The 16726-nt window shown below is 40.1% G+C and overlaps 1 protein-coding gene across 1 annotated transcript in view; it reads left to right on the top strand.

Moving 5' to 3' along the window:
• The window catches only part of PLSCR5 (phospholipid scramblase family member 5), a 58591-nt gene extending 45339 nt beyond the window's left edge, over positions 1 to 13252 (top strand). Inside the window, exons 4-8 of the mRNA XM_007055004.3 lie at positions 1018 to 1169; positions 6943 to 6985; positions 7996 to 8216; positions 9643 to 9804; positions 13061 to 13252. Of these exons, the coding sequence (XP_007055066.2) occupies positions 1018 to 1169; positions 6943 to 6985; positions 7996 to 8216; positions 9643 to 9804; positions 13061 to 13252 (770 nt within the window). The remainder of the gene's footprint in view (positions 1 to 1017; positions 1170 to 6942; positions 6986 to 7995; positions 8217 to 9642; positions 9805 to 13060) is intronic.
• The last annotated feature ends 3474 nt before the right edge of the window (positions 13253 to 16726 follow it).

Here is a 16726-nt window from a genome sequence, read left to right on the forward strand (position 1 = left end):
TAAGTACACAGACTGATAAAGCCTGATCTTCTAATACCCTAATTTCACCCTGGTGTAACACCATTTAAATCAATGGCATTACATTGGTTAAAACCATTTTGTCAGTGTGGAGAATCAGGCCCAATCATGGAAGCCGGAATGCAGCCGTTGATATCCTTTCAAAAAAAGCCAGCTTTGGGAACCTCAGATCCCAGACAAGTCATTTACTTTCTAGAGAAGGTTTCTCTCAGATTAAGCCTATCATGCACTAATGAAACCTTAAAGAGGATCTGCACAGGCACTCTCAGTATATAAACGGTTACCCCATTGCCCCAAGCAGTCTTGTGGGGTTGTTTCCATTAGGAGGAGAAATTAATGCTAGAGTTAGGTATTTCTTTGATGCAATCCTGTTTGTTTACAGAAAAAATGACTATGAAATTCAGATTCCCTGCACACAGGAATCAAAGATCAGGAGACAGTTTCTCTGCTCACAGTTCCAAGCCCCTTTCCAGCCAGCACTCTACCCAAAAGTGCTCTCTCATATCTTTCTCACAATGTCACATGACAAGCACTTCTCAGACTGTCTCTGATGCTGTCTTCTTTGGCTTTGGTGTTTCTGCTCTTCTCTCTGACACACAGCTCTCTCAAACAGTCGCCATCTCCCTGCCTTTGCATTCAGCCCTCAGTGAAACTCTTCTGCCCACACAGCTCAGATTTCTGACCAGTTGTGTGTGTGTGTTACATTTATCCAGAATGAGGGGCAGCTATTGCCCCACCAGTGAGGTATCACTCCGCTCCCAGCATAATACAATGTACATGTGCATGTTCTTGCTCTCTTTGTGTCTCTGTGTACGGTGTCCACATTCTACCACAAAGTTGATAGAAATCCCATTCCTGCAAAATTCTGACACACTCATTGATAGATACAGCTACATAAAAATGATAGAAAAAGTAAGCAGTTAAGTTACCTCGGCAATAATATCATATCCTAATTGTATAAGCTAAATCTTAATTAAGTCTTTTTTTTCCTTGCTGCAGATACTCAAGGACAAATAAACAAAATCTTTCAGGATTATCTCCCGGGTTCTCCAGATCTTCCTAGTCAAAGTAAACCTTTTGAACCTACAAAAGCCTGGAAACATGCACCACCTCCTCACAGCTTGCCTCCTGGTCTGGAATACCTGAGCCAGGTCCTGTTGTCTCTAAACTTTAATAGCATTTTGTTTCCTCAATAGCTTATGTTTGTGTTGAAATGAAACAAAACTTTGAAATTAATTTAGACTTGCATGAAGGACAGGATGATTACTTCTGCCTTCGCTTTCATTCCTCCATGACTCAATAAAGTGGGTCTCTCTCCCGTCCCCTTGTCATGCCTTACCTCTCTTTTCTTTTCCCCAATCTCCCTCCGGCTCATTAGGAGCTCGGGCCCACTCCCATGGAAATATGGAGCCCACATTTTGAGGAGCATGAAGGTCTTTTAGCCAGATGACTTCTGCCCATAGTTGTACTTCTCCCAGGGCCACTGGTATCCCTGTATCATAGCATCTTAGATGGCCACCTATACAGACTGTGTCCAAAGCCATCCTTGCCTCTAGCAAATTGTGGTTTGTAAAATGATTGGTATAATAGACTTCAATGAATTGTTTTTTATCTTTTAAGCTTCATAACCAAGAGGCAACTTCAAACTAAATAGTCTATATGACAAAAAACATTCTCAGCTATGTTCCCATGAACACTTGAAACTATTCAGAATGAAAACATTTTAAAGTCTGATCACCTTGCCACATGTGCTGTTGAGTCCTGTCTGCACTCACTTAAGGCCTGCTTTTGCCACCATTATTCAAACTGTGTAGTACTTTACTTCACAGTTACTCCCACTGATCAGCATGTGGGAGCGGGAAAGAACCAGGCCCTCTGTTTTGACACTGAAACTTGTCTGATAATTTAGAATGTGTAGCTCTGATTCTCATGCACTAGACAGATGTTGAGTTTGGCTCCCAACATTCTAACAGGGCTAAGGAATGTTTCAATCCATAAAGGCTTTAACTGAAATAAATATGAGAATATTTCTATCCACATTAGGATTTGATAGGAAAAATGATGTATTTTACATTTGCAGCCTAAATTACTGTGTAGTGTCTATTTGTTACTGAAAACACTGTCAGTATTAGATAGCTAATGAAACTGGGCACTTAAAGGGAATAGTAATTGTTTCTCACCCCATTCAGAAACTGTTCTTTACTTCAGAGCCATGATGGTGAGTCCATGGTACACATGCCTGAAATGACATACACTGCCAATTCCATGAGCATTAGTTCAGGGATGGTGGAGCAAGCAGTTTCAGTCAAGGACTAAAAGTGATGGTAATAATAAATACTTAGCATATTACGTGTTTAGATTTCTGTACAAACATTAACTAATTATTCCTCAACTTACCCAGTGAGGTAAGACAGTAAATTATATGATCCCCATTTTAAAGAAATTTTCAATCTGACACATGGCCAAACGGCAAATCACTGTTAGAACCATTATTAGAGCTCTGAGCTTCCAGGACTTCATGCCCAGGCTTAGTCCAATAATCAGGCTGCTTCTCTGAGTGATGTAACCATCATGGCCTCCTCAGATAATGGGTATATCACCTCTCTGATTATTCTTAAGTTTCTCCCCAGTCTAGAGAAATAAAAGAGAAGACCTTCTCTACCTCTCTGGAACAATTGTGCACCTGCCACTGAACAACTGTAGGTTTTCTATTAGCCACTTTCACTGTACATTTGGAAGCATTTGATCAGATCTGATGTTCTAAGGCAGAACCCTTAGATCCAAGTGCGCTGAAGGTGTGCAGGAGTTTTAAGGAGTCATCATTAGGTTTGATTTCACCAGTATTAGGTCCAGCTATAAATCAAAGTTTTGCTTTTGAGAGCATTTCAAAGCTTGTTTCTTTAAATCTTCAAATCTGTTCCAGTAGCAGAAAATTAAATGAAGTAGCTGCTTCTATTAAAGGATAACAAAGAAATACCTATTAACTTTTGTTCTGTTAAATTAGGGATCCCTGCTCCCCAGAACACTTGCTTGCCATTGAAGAGAATCAAACTGAACCCAGTGACTGAAATAAGAGAGGTTCTAGAATGACCCCCAGATCCTCTACAATCTTCACTGCATTCCTTACCTGTGGTGTTGTGTTCATGGAAAGAGGCTGGCAGACTTTTACCCAGTGCAACCTTTCCCATTCAGGGGAACTGCTGAGGAGCTGCTGCCTCCAAAATCCTTGTAGTCTTCTATTCAGAGATACCTCTGTTCTAGTGGTTGGTTTCTTCTAGCACTTTACTTTCCTACAATGTAGTTGGGTAATCACCTTTTGGGAGTAGCTCAATTCCCTGCATTGATACCATGGGATCTATTTACATGTCCACTTAATCCACCTGATTTGCAGATTAGAATTACTGGAGTTTACACACCACAGTGTTCTGCAATGATTTGAAATCCCTGCTTCCCCCACTTCTTGCAAGATTAACAACACAAACATGATAAGTGGTGGAGCAATAGAATTCAGAATGTGACCTAATTGGATGTGGGAGAGCTATCTTCCCAGAAGAAGAGGCCCTCACGTCTGCAGAGAGAGTAGGCCCTATATCTTTTCCTGATGTACAAGATTTGTAGCAAGCTGACATTTTCTCCTGGGAGGTAGGCAAAATATAGAGTTCACTGGGGGTATTGAATAGAGATAGCTATTCAGCATATTGAGTGAGGGGTGGTTTTGGGAGAAGGTGGAAGGCTACAAGGGCAGGTTTGGCATGCCAGTTTCTCAGGTTATTTGGATAAACTTCAGAGAGGTGTCCAAACATTGCATTGCTTATTCTGACCATGCCGAGTCTTTCAGATGTCTCCTCTCATCAGTGTATTTATCACCTGCTTCTATTCTTTTGTACAATGAGGACATGTGACTTCAGGAAGCCAATGCAATGTAGAATATGAACTATGCTGGATCACTTCAGGTTACAGTCTGTCCAATGGCATATTTGTGGTGAGGGCAACCCAGCCTTCTTTAAGGGAGTCCCAAATCCCAAGCCATGTGCCTGAGAAAACCCCACTTGCGTCTGACTAGGCCCCAATCCTTTGGTTCACTCCCAGACCTTCTGAGGATCAGGAACTAACTCCAGAAACAAGTGCTGCATTCAGCAACAAAATCATACTTTTCTATGAGCAGAGACAAATCCTCCATCAGTTCCAGGGACAATTCAGGGAAGACCCTTTGAGGAGTCACACATATTAGCTATTGTACATTGTATGCAATCCTGATGCCGAGCTATACAAGCTAATACTCTATAAGGCAATTGAATCCAAACAGCACCCAGTTCCAGCACCTCAGACCCAAACAGGGCATCTTCTGCCCCATATGCTGGTCACTGGTGCTTGGCCTGGTGCGAGCTCAGAATGCTGAGCCCTGATTTCTTCTGCATTGCTTGTCATCCATCCCCATGGTGGTCATACTAATCAGAACTCCTCTGCCATGCCCTAGGCTTACTCCCTCGGCTGATCCCCTAGCTCTAGGTTTGGCCTGCAATTGGGCCTGCTCCTTCCAGCTTCAGCAGCAGTAGCAGCAAATGGCAATGTGTGCTCAGGCCTCTGTATGTATTCCTTTTCTAGCCACAGCCCTGTGCCAGCCAGTTGGCCCAGAGCCAATCAGATGCCCTGCACCCAATCTCCTGGCCTTGCTCTGAAGTGACATTCCTCCCCTCCAATCTGCTTTGTATGTCTAAAGTAGAGGTTTAGTCTGCAAGCAGACCCTCTGAAATCAATGGGAGTAGCTGAGGAGTAATCTATTGCTCTGCATGCGTAAGGGAAATCAGAAATTGTTTCTAAGATGTAGGGAGAAAATATTTTCCTTTTTCTTTGCCAGCTTTTCACCTTAGTGGATAGGTATCATGCTTCCTATATCCATATATTTAAAAGATTCAGGAAAAGTGGATCTCTTAGTTTTCTACAGTTACAGATTGCATGCAGGTCATTATTGTCTCCCATATCATAGCCTTATACATTGTTCACAATCCTAAAAAGTGAATGTGAGGACCATTCCTGGAACTGTATTTGAAGTCAAAGAGAGCTTTGCCTATGGAGATATACAGGACAGTACCCAAAAGAGAAGAAACTGTAGGAAAAGAGTGTGTCTTGCAAACATTTATACCTTCAAAAGTTGGGCCAGCGCCTTTATAGCCTAGATATGTTTAGGTTATACAGCCAAAACTGCCGTCTTTAAAAAAAAAAAGATAATTAACCTGCTAAAAGGACTAAGGTCAAGCGGGTTGCATAGACCCTTATAAATCTTAGGGTCTAAGATACTTTGAGATGCAATGTGAGAAATCTCTTTGCTCTTTGAGTGCACTGATAAATGATGGATCAGGACAGTCTTCTTACAGAATCCAATAAAACAAAAAAGCACATAACGTTGCTATCCTTACTGCACTCTCCAAACTTAGACATATTTTTATTTGATAATAAATTAATTTATACAGTTAAAATAGCTCCAGGCTTTACCAGCTTGACAGTTTTGTCCTGTGAAAGACCAAATTGGGGTATGAAACCAATATTCAAACATTGGGACATTTCTGCATAAAGTATTTGTCCCTTTTATTGGTAGCAAAGCTGTATACTAAACTCCCTTCAGATGCAAGAGGTTCTTGTTATGCCTCCTGAAGTTTAAGCTGCAAGTAGCATAAGTGCTTAGGAAAACTTTGTAAGTACAAAGGACTTATTCAGAAATCACTTATATGCATGTGTACTTCAGAGATAAGTGTCAGGCCATGGAGGCTATCTCACCAGCTTCTGTTTGCAAACTGGATGAGCTGCAAGAGTGACTTGAACCAAATGGCTGCAAGTTGATTTGAATATGTATTACACAAGGTTTGCCAAATATTGAAGTGATATATAGTGGAGGGCTGTGGCACAATGATCCCATATGGTCATCACATATTTCCTTTCTTCAGCCATGAGTAATGAGAATATCTTGTACCAAATATTTGATGGCCATCAGAAATTTAAGGAAAAGAAATGACCAAAGGCTAAATTGTTCATATGTTGACCTACGGTTAAAATGACATTGAAGTGATAGCTAGTCAGTTTTACAGCATTAGCACCCTCTTCTTAAAACAGAAAGAATACCTGAGAGACAATAATAAACCATTACAGCAGCTCTGGGGAAGAGATTCAGCAATACATGGGAAATACTCACTGTTTGTCACTGGGTTTATAATCTATCAATCATATGATAATTTCTCCTTGGTCAACAAGTTGGCTTTATAGAGAAGTCTATTTTTTTATTTTTATTTTGTGTGTGTGCTCATTTTGGCATCCTAGAATGCCATGTGATGGCCACCATTTCTGAATCTCCAGATTTTTTACAGCATAACCTTAAACCCAGTGTGCACTGGCCATGCCTCCTCCCAGTCACCAACAAGTCCTTGTCTGTGCCTTCTGGGGACTCACTCATATCAGGTGAATCTTCAACAGGGGAGAAAGGGCCAGATACCTTTGCATAATCAGAACAGCACAAAGGAGACAGAGTGGGAGAGAGAATCAGGTTCTGCATCTTTTGTACATTTCCCTCAATTACACCTGGCCTCATCATGATCCCAGTGGAACTCATTTGGTCACTGCTTTCAAATGGATGTATACAATACATAACCATCACACCTTATATCATGTCCCTCCAGCTGGCATGGAGTAGAACCAGCTCCTTCTTGAGCAGGTCAGGACCCTTCTGAATTAACAAGAAGATGACTACTGTGACACAGGATGCTCCCCAGTGTATCCAGCCCCTGCTGGCCTGGGAGCAAAGAAATGTAGGTCTGCTGGAACATATGGTATCCTTGACAGGTATATGAGAATAATTACTGTGGCAACTCCAAATCTCTTTAAAATTATTAGAGTGCCACCATGTACTTTCATTTATTTTCATTTTTTTAACAGCTGGACCAGATAATCATTCACCAGCAGGTGGAGCTTCTTGAAGGTACCATATGTATGAGTTTCATCTTTACAATGCCAGCATGTAGATATCTTTGTAAATGTAACATAAATTATGCCCTAACCTTCGCCCATTGAAGTCCATGAAAACAGTTCCATTGACCTTAATGGGCATTTGATGAGGTCCTCCATGCACTGATAGGTTTAATGCTGAAAGTTCATTTTGTTTACGGCAGTTCTATCGCAATAAAAGGAGAGGAAAAAGTCAATAATGAGTCTCTACTCCAACCGTAAACATTTCTTCATCAATGAGTTCAGTGGGATTGCTCACATGCCTAAAGCTACTTATGTTTATAAGTGTTTTCGGAATTGGGAAAATGTTATTTTCTTTAGCAATTATTCACATGCTACTAAATAATGTAATGCTCTCTGATCAGATGAGTTAAAGAAACAAAAGGTATCTGTAAGTGATACAATAATGCATAATAGTTTGCATGTATATAGTGCTTTAATATTGCAAAGCACTCCAGAAACATTACCTGCTGCAAATGAAATGTCATGTTTCTTGATATTTTTTTTCACTGCAGATTGGCATAGGGCCTGATCCTGCTTCATTGATATGAATAGGAGTTTTGCCACTGAGCAAAACTGAACAGGATCATGTCATTACTTTTCACCTATTTAAGTTAGTGATGAGTCCAAACCACAACTCTGGATATCAAGTCGGGATCCAGATCTGAACTTCATAATTCTATAGTGGGTCAAACCAAAGTCTGATCTGAGCACTCTCTAATTTGGTTTAAAATATAGATCTGAATTTTTCCAGATTCCATGGTGTTCAGATTCAATCCAATGTCTGATTATTGTTGCATAATTGCATAGTTTCATTACTTTAAAGGAATTTTAAATGGTCCCTGTTCCAAAGAGCTTATAATATATATTAGCGAGAGAGGTTGGACTGTGAACTTGGATCCAAACTTGGATCAGGTGTTTTTGGACGACCTTTAATTCTAATTTATTATACTAAATAACTTGCTAACTGTTTTACTTTATTAGTCATACTTGGTACGGAGACCCGCAGCAAATATGAGATAAAAAACTGTTTGGGACAAAGAGTTTACTTTGCAATGGAAGAAAATGGTTGCTTTGATCGTAACTTCTGTTCACCTATACGGTCTTTCACCATAAGGATAACTGATAACACCGGTCAAGAGGTGATCACAGTGAATAGACCCTTGAGATGTAACAGCTGCTGGTTCCCTTGCTACATGCAAGAGGTCAGTGAATAATAACAACAGCGCCTTTCATTTATGTATCTCGAATTATTTACCAATTTTCAATAAGGCTCACGAGACCAGAGGGGAAAATGCACAGAAAGGACTATGTGTTTTGTCCATCTTCATGGGGTGAGACATAGAGACCAGAGGGTGGGCTCTGGCTGCTAGACCATATTTCCTCTTTTTAAAAAAAAATCCGTAAAAATAATAATTGTCAAGACACATAACTGGCAAGGAACATACTTCCTTAATGATGAATGAAACCATTAATTACAGGTAGCCTATGGCAGGCAAGGAAGGTCTGACTTTGGCCTTCATTCAGATTACGGGTATGATGCAGACTAGCTGCATGTCTAGTTCCATAGGGTTTTTGCCATGTTAACACAGAGGGTTTGAGTGATATGACTGGAGTCTGAAAGTCCAGACCCACAAATGATTAGAGAACTTGCATTCAGCACTGCTCAGATAAGCCCTAATGCTGCAATGAAGCCCGTGTAGAGGTCAGTCCTCAGTGCAGGATTGGGGCGATAATTTATACGACTGCAGCACGTGAGTCCTGCTTTATTTGACGTGTATGTGTTTTTGCAGTATGTTTCAGTTTCCACTCTTCAGTTTGATGCAAGACATTGTATCATAATTTCAAGCTGAATAGTAAAAGTACTGTCGTTTCTTACAGATTACATAACACTCATTTTGATATTTATGAGAAATTAAACATCGTGGGTGAAATCAGTGGCAATAAGTGACTTCAAATAGGGTCAAGATTTCACCCCTGTTTGGTGGCAGTTTGCTTGCTATTTCCTATGTTTAGTACAAAAATGTCCACATTAGTCCTGATAAGTCCTATGAGCTACATGTGCCACAGATAGTCCTAATACCGGACCTATACAGTTTCATAGTATCCACAGTCTTGTGTTAAGAGCGTGCTCTGCTGTTAGAAATACTCTCTCTGAATGAGAACACAGATACTTTCTTTCTGTATTGCACCACTCATTACTATAAAGCACTCTCACTCTGAGATGCATTGACTATGAAAGGTGAATATTCTAGTCCAGCATGTTGATTTCATCATTTTATTCAAGTGCTTTATATACTCGCCCATGTACTTTCCAAGTGGTGCAGTACGATTTGCATTAGAGATGCAGATCAATGTACAGAAGTATCAACATCTCTATATAAATAGACCTTTGTATATTAACTAATTACTGTAAATATATTAGCTTCTGTATACATATGGTTTTTCATGTTATACAAAACTTTATTCTTTAGCAGCAGTTATTAAGTTAATATTATTCAATGTATTTAAAACTATCCTATGAAGTCTTTTCATACTATGTTTATGGTTCAAAATTTTGCATTTAAAAATAGGACAATTAATCTTGCAAATTTACACGTGTTATTATTGTATGCCACTTTTGTCTAATAGTTAGAAGTTCAGTCCCCTCCTGGTACAATAGTTGGCTACGTTGTCCAGAACTGGGACCCTCTGCTGCCAAAATTCACTATACTGAATGAGAGCAAAGAAGATGTATTGAAAATAATTGGCCCCTATGCAACGTGCAGCTGTTTTGGAGATGTAGACTTTGAGGTATGTTTCATACACTAGAGAATACCCATTGTTTAAAGGTAATATAATATTTTGACTGACACATTCAATGAAGGTTTTAAACTTAAAAAAACAATGAACTACTGTAATTTAGGAACCAGATGTCAACAGTGCACAGAGTGACAAATCAAAGTTCATGGTTCTAACCTTAGACCTTAGGCTGGAAGTTGAGTCTACCACATGCATTTCCTGGATAGGAGTGACAATAGATGCAGGAAAAAACATTGTCCTGGGGTGAAATCGTGGAACCCCCTGAAATCAATGAGAGTGTTGCCATCTACTTCAATAGGGCCAGGATCACACCCAAGTCTCCTTCAGTAAAGTTCTGATCCAAAGTCTACTAAATTCAGTGGGACTCTTTCCACTGACTTCAATACCCTTAGACCAATTCTAAGAGTAGTAGTGCCATTGAACAGCCACTTAACTGCTGCTTATACAGGACAGTTAAGTCTGAGAAGCAGTAGATTTGGGGGGGCGGGGGGAGGAGGGAGAGCAAAACATGCACAAAATTTGCTATGACAATCACAGTCTTGCTAAAACAGAGAGAAAGTGAGAAATCCAAAGCACTAAGGGATCATAGCAATCTTCTACACTGGCTACCTCCTAAACAGCCACACCAAAAGACTTCAGTGAGATTCTGCCCACAAATGTAGATTAAATTTAGCAAATAACTGGAATGACCAAGGAATCAGGGACACATTTGTCTGAGCTAGAAGTTAGGGGTGCATTGGATGCTACTACTATTTAGAGCTAGTCAAAGAAGGGGAGAATTGTGACATTTCCACCATTTCTTTTCCCTTGTTTCCAACGAGCTCCAGTGCTGCTGCTGATCCCAAATCTCTAGAAGAGTATCTTTCTGGTGTGTCCTTTCACATGGATACAGATAAGCATGATGCCCCAGAGCATATAAGTGATGACAAACATAAGGGTACTGATTAGTGGCAATCCAAAGTCAGTGGCTAGGGGAAGCTAAGAGATAGAAGGGAGTCCATCTAATTTCTCAGTATTCTGTGTCTCAGTATTCTGTGTCAGAGCAAGTAACTCCCTTGGTCAGAGGCAGCTGCATCAGCATCGTATGCATCTAAGCTATTGTTGCGGAATCTACTGTAGCTGTCTGTCGCTGTCTCTTTTCTTTCCATTGTTTCATCATCGCTGATGACACAATACTTCTCAGCAGCAGCATGGCTGAAGCAAGAGTCCTCTGACTCTTTGTGTACAGAGAATAGGCCAGATTCAATGATCTTGTGAGAATCTGCTTGAGGATAGGGGTATGAAAAGGAGGTGTCTAACCGCTGCCACTGTATCTGATGCTGTGGCAGCAGCTGCTCTGTGTGTGTGCAATTGCACATATATTTTTCAGTTGAATTTTGTCTGCTTTTCTGAGTTTGCGGGTGCTGCAGGTCTTTGTTGTGGTGTGATGCTGCAGATGCGTGTCCAGCATGCCTGCCGTAAACTGAGTTTCAGCACATGCCCCGCAAAGCTATTGTTTAATGCCTGTAAGGGACTGCGGAAGACTTTGTTACGGCCTAGCTAGGGAACTTCCGCTTTCTCGAGGCCGCCCGGTCACTGTAGGACACGGAGAACCAACTTCAACCGGTTTTAGGCCAGTTTTGTCTGCCTTGCATGGCCTGTTGTCGGGTAGCGGAAAGCCCCTTTAGGGAAGTACCTAATTATATATTCATGAGCTGTTTCTGTGTACTGCTTATTATGGCTCGCTGGTTGCCCCTTCGTCGGACTCCGTCCCAGGCAAAGCTCCGGTGTGCTGGGTTCCCCGCCTCCGTGACAGTAACGCTTGGAGTCCCCGTTGCGGGTGTGTCACTAACCTTCAATAAAGCCAATAACTCGCTGCTTAGCTGCGTGTGGGTCTCGTTTTCTCAGAGTACCTCTGCCGGCCTGCGGTGCTTCGAACACCTTGGCCCAGAACAATGCCAAACTGACAAAAATGCTGAGATTCTCATTTGCTGACCATGGGAAAAGACTGGGGAAATAATTTTCCTCCAAACAAAATGAAAGATGAGTCTAAGCCACAAAATTTGAATTCACATCCAACATTTGTGGATGTTCCGATGTGCTGTTTTGCTTTGGCCCCAGCTCTAATCACATGAGGACCATGTGCCAGTTGTCAATTCACTGGAACAATGGAACCAGTCCCATTGAAGTTAATGGGGATTTTGCCCCTGATTACCAATGGGAATGAACCAGCCTGATTGTGAATGGCCATTGGGACAGCTTTTGGGAGGGTCACTTAGATGGAGAGAAGGGTATCCATTCTGCAGAGGCAACATTAGGGTGACATGCTGTGCATGTGCAGTTTCCACAATTAGAAATTGCACAATAGTTCATTGTACAAATGGAGGGAGGTGAGATGACGGGAATGGTTGACCAGCTCCTCTCTCTGTCCTCTGGGATCGTAATCTCAGACAATGGGGCGCATGTGCTACATGGTGATGATGTTGGCCACGTAGCCTGCTTTTCACATGTCAGAAGCTGATCTTTTTCTGGAATTCCATTTAAAACACCTCAGGCAGAACATGGATCCTCTCTCTGTGACAACTTGAAATTTCATAGGCAGGAAGGGTCAAGGAAAGGTGGCTTTATTCTTTATTTGTTTGTTTATATTGTGATCGCACCATGAGGTCTTCAAAGGCTAGGGGTCATTGTGCTAGGCACTGTGCCAACATAGAAGATGACAGTTCCTGCTCCAAAGAGCTTAAAGACTGAAAGACAAGACATAACTGCATGAGACAAGCAAGTCAAGGTGAAGATGGGAGAGATGGGGTAACAATAAAAACAATAGGATGGTGTGTTCCATATTCTCCTGCTTTGAATAACCCTTTTCCGGTTAGAGGGAGAGGAGGCTTCCCAAAATGTCCCAGAAAAGTGAAATGCAGAGGCTGTAAAACTATTCAAAATAGCAAACATTTTTGTCTTTTGATTATAATAATACATTCCAGTAAGCATGGACATAAATGGTTCTGGCTATCTACATGGGGGTGAATTTCATTTCACCTTCTGGGCCAGATCCTCAACTTGTGTAAACTGGAAAAGCACCAATGGAATAAATTAACTATTCTGATTTACACCAACTGAGATCTGGCCCACTAAGAATAGAATACTTTCTTGTCTGTTACAGGGCACTGATTATAACAAATCCAATAAATTATTGTTTTGGGGGAGGGATTGGAGGGGGCTATATGTTAGTGTGGCTATTTTTTAATCCCTCTTTTCTCTTGTGTAGGTAAAAACTGTTAATGAAATGTCAACAATTGGCAAGATTTCCAAATATTGGTCTGGGTTTGTAAACAATGTCTTTACCAATGCTGCTAACTTTGGGATCCAGGTTCCTGTAGATCTTGACGTGAAAATCAAGGCTATAATGATTGGAGCTTGTTTCCTCATAGTAAGTACACAAAACCAGAGGGAAAAATAAAGTGGAGCCAAAGCACCCACAATCTGTGGTAAGACCTCAGTCCTACAACAGGATCCACATGACTGTACCCTTGGGTATGTTCAGATCCTGTTGCAGCATTGGGACCCAACCTAAAATTGTCAATACCTAAAAGATTATTAGCTGGGAAACCTGTAACTTTAATGGGTTTTTCTTTTATCATTTAGTGATATGGAATTCTTTAAAATTTGCTTCATTTTATCATAAAGTTACACCACATCCAACATCCTGTCAGTTTAAATGATATTTTCATGTGTTGTCCTGTGTCACAAAAGATGCGATCAAATATTTTAATCCTCGCAGAACCTAACAGAACCCTGGATAATCTGAGGCAATGAGAAAAACTGTTGAATTTGGACTTGTTACCATGTCTGTGAACCAAGAGAGAAGAGCAATTACACTGATTCTTTATTGGTGTTTCAAGATCCTGGGCCTGATTTGCCCCTTGCAGGATATAAATAACTCCCATTGATTTCACAGGAGAGTTTTATGTGTATCCTGAGGAGCAGAATAGGGCTCTGAAAAGGTGAATCCTTTGCTTTATCTACAGCTCCTCATTTTATTCAGCATTATCTATATTTCTGCCCAATGGGTCATACTGTTTTCCCTAGCCCATATTCTTCTTCCTTCACAGATTCTATTGTAAAACATTGAATCTTAAAACATTCAAGAACAGGGGCAAAGAGGGGTGTGCATAGATTTGAGGTGCACAACTATCATGACAAATCAATATCTTTGCCTGTTCTTGCTTGATTTATTTCTTCCTATGCATTATATCTAATACGCTACACATTGGTACAGCAATGATGGCCACATAATGATTTCAAAAAACTGTTTGGATTCTCTGATCAGAGGAGACAGGAAGACAGGCAGAGCTATTTTAACTGTACTTCTGAAAAAAACCCCACAACAGTGATTCTGATATTTTATTCTAGTTTTTGGCTGCAACAAGCTTAGAAATACAATTCTCATGACACTTAAGATTTTCAGATTTCCTCCTACATAACTCTCACTGCTCAGTGGCAGAGAGTCGTTGCCTAATATACTTATTTTATTTAATAAGAACCTTCAAATCTGGCTTTTGATATTAATTGTTGCCTTTTTGTATCTTCCTTAACATTCACAGTTCATTTATTTGTAGGATTTAATGTTCTTTGAGAACTCATTGGATGGATTATAACAAGCAAGATGACAGAAACAATAAAATATGCAGAATGTGTTTCAGTAAGTAAGAGAGAATATAAATTGATCTTCTTGCTTTCAAGGCTTCTACATTCGACACTTTCTGATTCTTTTTCATTTTCTTCTACAAATCCCTTGAGCTTTGGACATTATATTTTACTGCACAAATCTTTTTCTTTTTGAGGAAAAAATTAATGATAGTATTTATTAAAATATTGCTTATGTAAATAATAATTTCCCCATTTGAATTGTACGTATTGCTAAACATACAGTTTTCGACAGAGCAATGTTGCTTTGGAAACTGCTATTCTCTTTTTTCTCTTTTGATGTTTTTTCATGTAAAGCATGAAAGATTAGAACTAAGCCTTGCAGCATCACTGATGAAAAGTCTATGTTTAGAGAACCCTTTGAAGTTTTGCAAGTGCTGGTGCTAGTTATTAACCAAATAAGGTGGGACTTCCCATTATTTCTGAAGTAGCTTTCAGATCTACTATTAATTAACAGTAACAAACTGAATATAACTGTAACAATGTACTGGCATTGCCCAATGGGGAAGTTTAAGATGGGTATATATTTGTGTGGGGGCAGTGGAGGTGATGAAACTACCTGCTTGGGTTTAAGAGATATTTAACACAGCTAAGGTTTATAAATCACGTGATTTTATGGCAAAGATTTTTCAAAAATAGGAGCCCAAGTTAAGTTTCTAAGTCCATAATTAGTCACATAAATAAGTGACCTATTTTCAAAAGTTTGGAGCATCCAGAGTTTTCACTGAAGTCAGGCAAGCATTTTTGAGTTTCTTGGCCACATTACAGAGAGAAAAAGAGAAAGAGAGAGAGAAAAAAACTAACACTTTCAAGTATGCAATGCCTTAAAGTGCTCAAGAAGTTTACTCCCACCTTGTTGTTGTGGAAAAGATCCTTTGCTTTAATCCACATCATACCCTAATACAGTTAACTTTTTAATTCAAGCCTGCACTTTTCTGAAGCCAACATAAACCAAACACCAACCAACTGAACCAAAGCGTCAGCCTTTTATACCTCCCCTTTGGGAACAGGCAGACTCAGATATTTTCTGTGATATTACTGTGCAATTGAAGCTTTCTAGCTGCACTTCAGACACAGATGTAAATTGCAATATAGAAATATACCTTAAGGCTGGAGGTAGTCACATCCTGCTAAGAGTGTTCACTACCACTTTTTCAGATTTTAATGGCTGTTCATTTGTACCATATTCATATACATTACTACTTACTGTTCATGAACATTCACATTCTCAGGCTTTTGCTTATACGATTGTTTGGGGAATGTCCAGCCTTGCTGAAATACCCATATTTATATATGGGTATATTTATTTATATGTGATCAAGAGTAATTGTGCAAAAAAAAAAAAGAACATTCACTGAACATTATTTTCTGTTTGTCAATTGTTATACATAATTCTCTTGCTTAAAAATTTCAGTGATGCATTCAGGTGACAGAAACAATGCCATGTAATATAGGTGACAAATCACACACAAAGAATAACAGAGTGCTCAGTCTGAGTGAACCGTTTACAAAACATCCATTGGCTGAGATCTGTTTGCATGAAATGGGCAGTGAATGCTGGCAAATAGCTAACACATCTTTGAGATTATCTAGTAAGGTGACTAGTTTCACTACCAACCACTATACAAATAGTAAAACTATGTGCTATATATGTTCGGTAGGTGGCAGCAACATTTCATCATTCAATATTTATTTTCCACAGAGCACGATCTTCACCAGAGACAGCTTCAACCTGCAATTGATTTCTAGCCTTTTGAAGAGAACAGTTTTACTTTGTTTGCTGTTTGATATTAAACCTTTGACACAAGATGTTGGGACTGTTTTACTGTTTGCAAGTTGCCACTGAACTCTCAGGAACTGGGGAAGTTCTAACGGAAACTTGTAGCTGCTTGCCTTCACATCCATTAGGGAAAATTCAGCATACCATAGGGTGAGCTTTTCTGATCAAGCCTGGAAATACCTAGCCTGGCCCCTGACTATCAGTACTGATTCCGTAAGTGGAGGGTATCCAGTTCAGATCGAGTCTGAGGGTCTGACTGGCAGGAAAGAGAAAAAGTGCCAGCTCTATGTGCCAGCTCCCACATCTCCCACTCCTGCAGAAATCTATTCATAGTTGCACAGTTTGGGAGCTCAGTCCTGAACTTTGCTTAGCACTCTGGCCCTGAAGCTTAGCTCTTAAACATCTGATTAATTTTAAGCATGTCAGAATTGAGGTTATTCATATGCT

The sequence above is a fragment of the Chelonia mydas genome, chromosome 9 (genome assembly GCF_015237465.2).
Source record: "Chelonia mydas isolate rCheMyd1 chromosome 9, rCheMyd1.pri.v2, whole genome shotgun sequence".
NCBI lineage: Eukaryota > Metazoa > Chordata > Testudines > Cheloniidae > Chelonia > Chelonia mydas.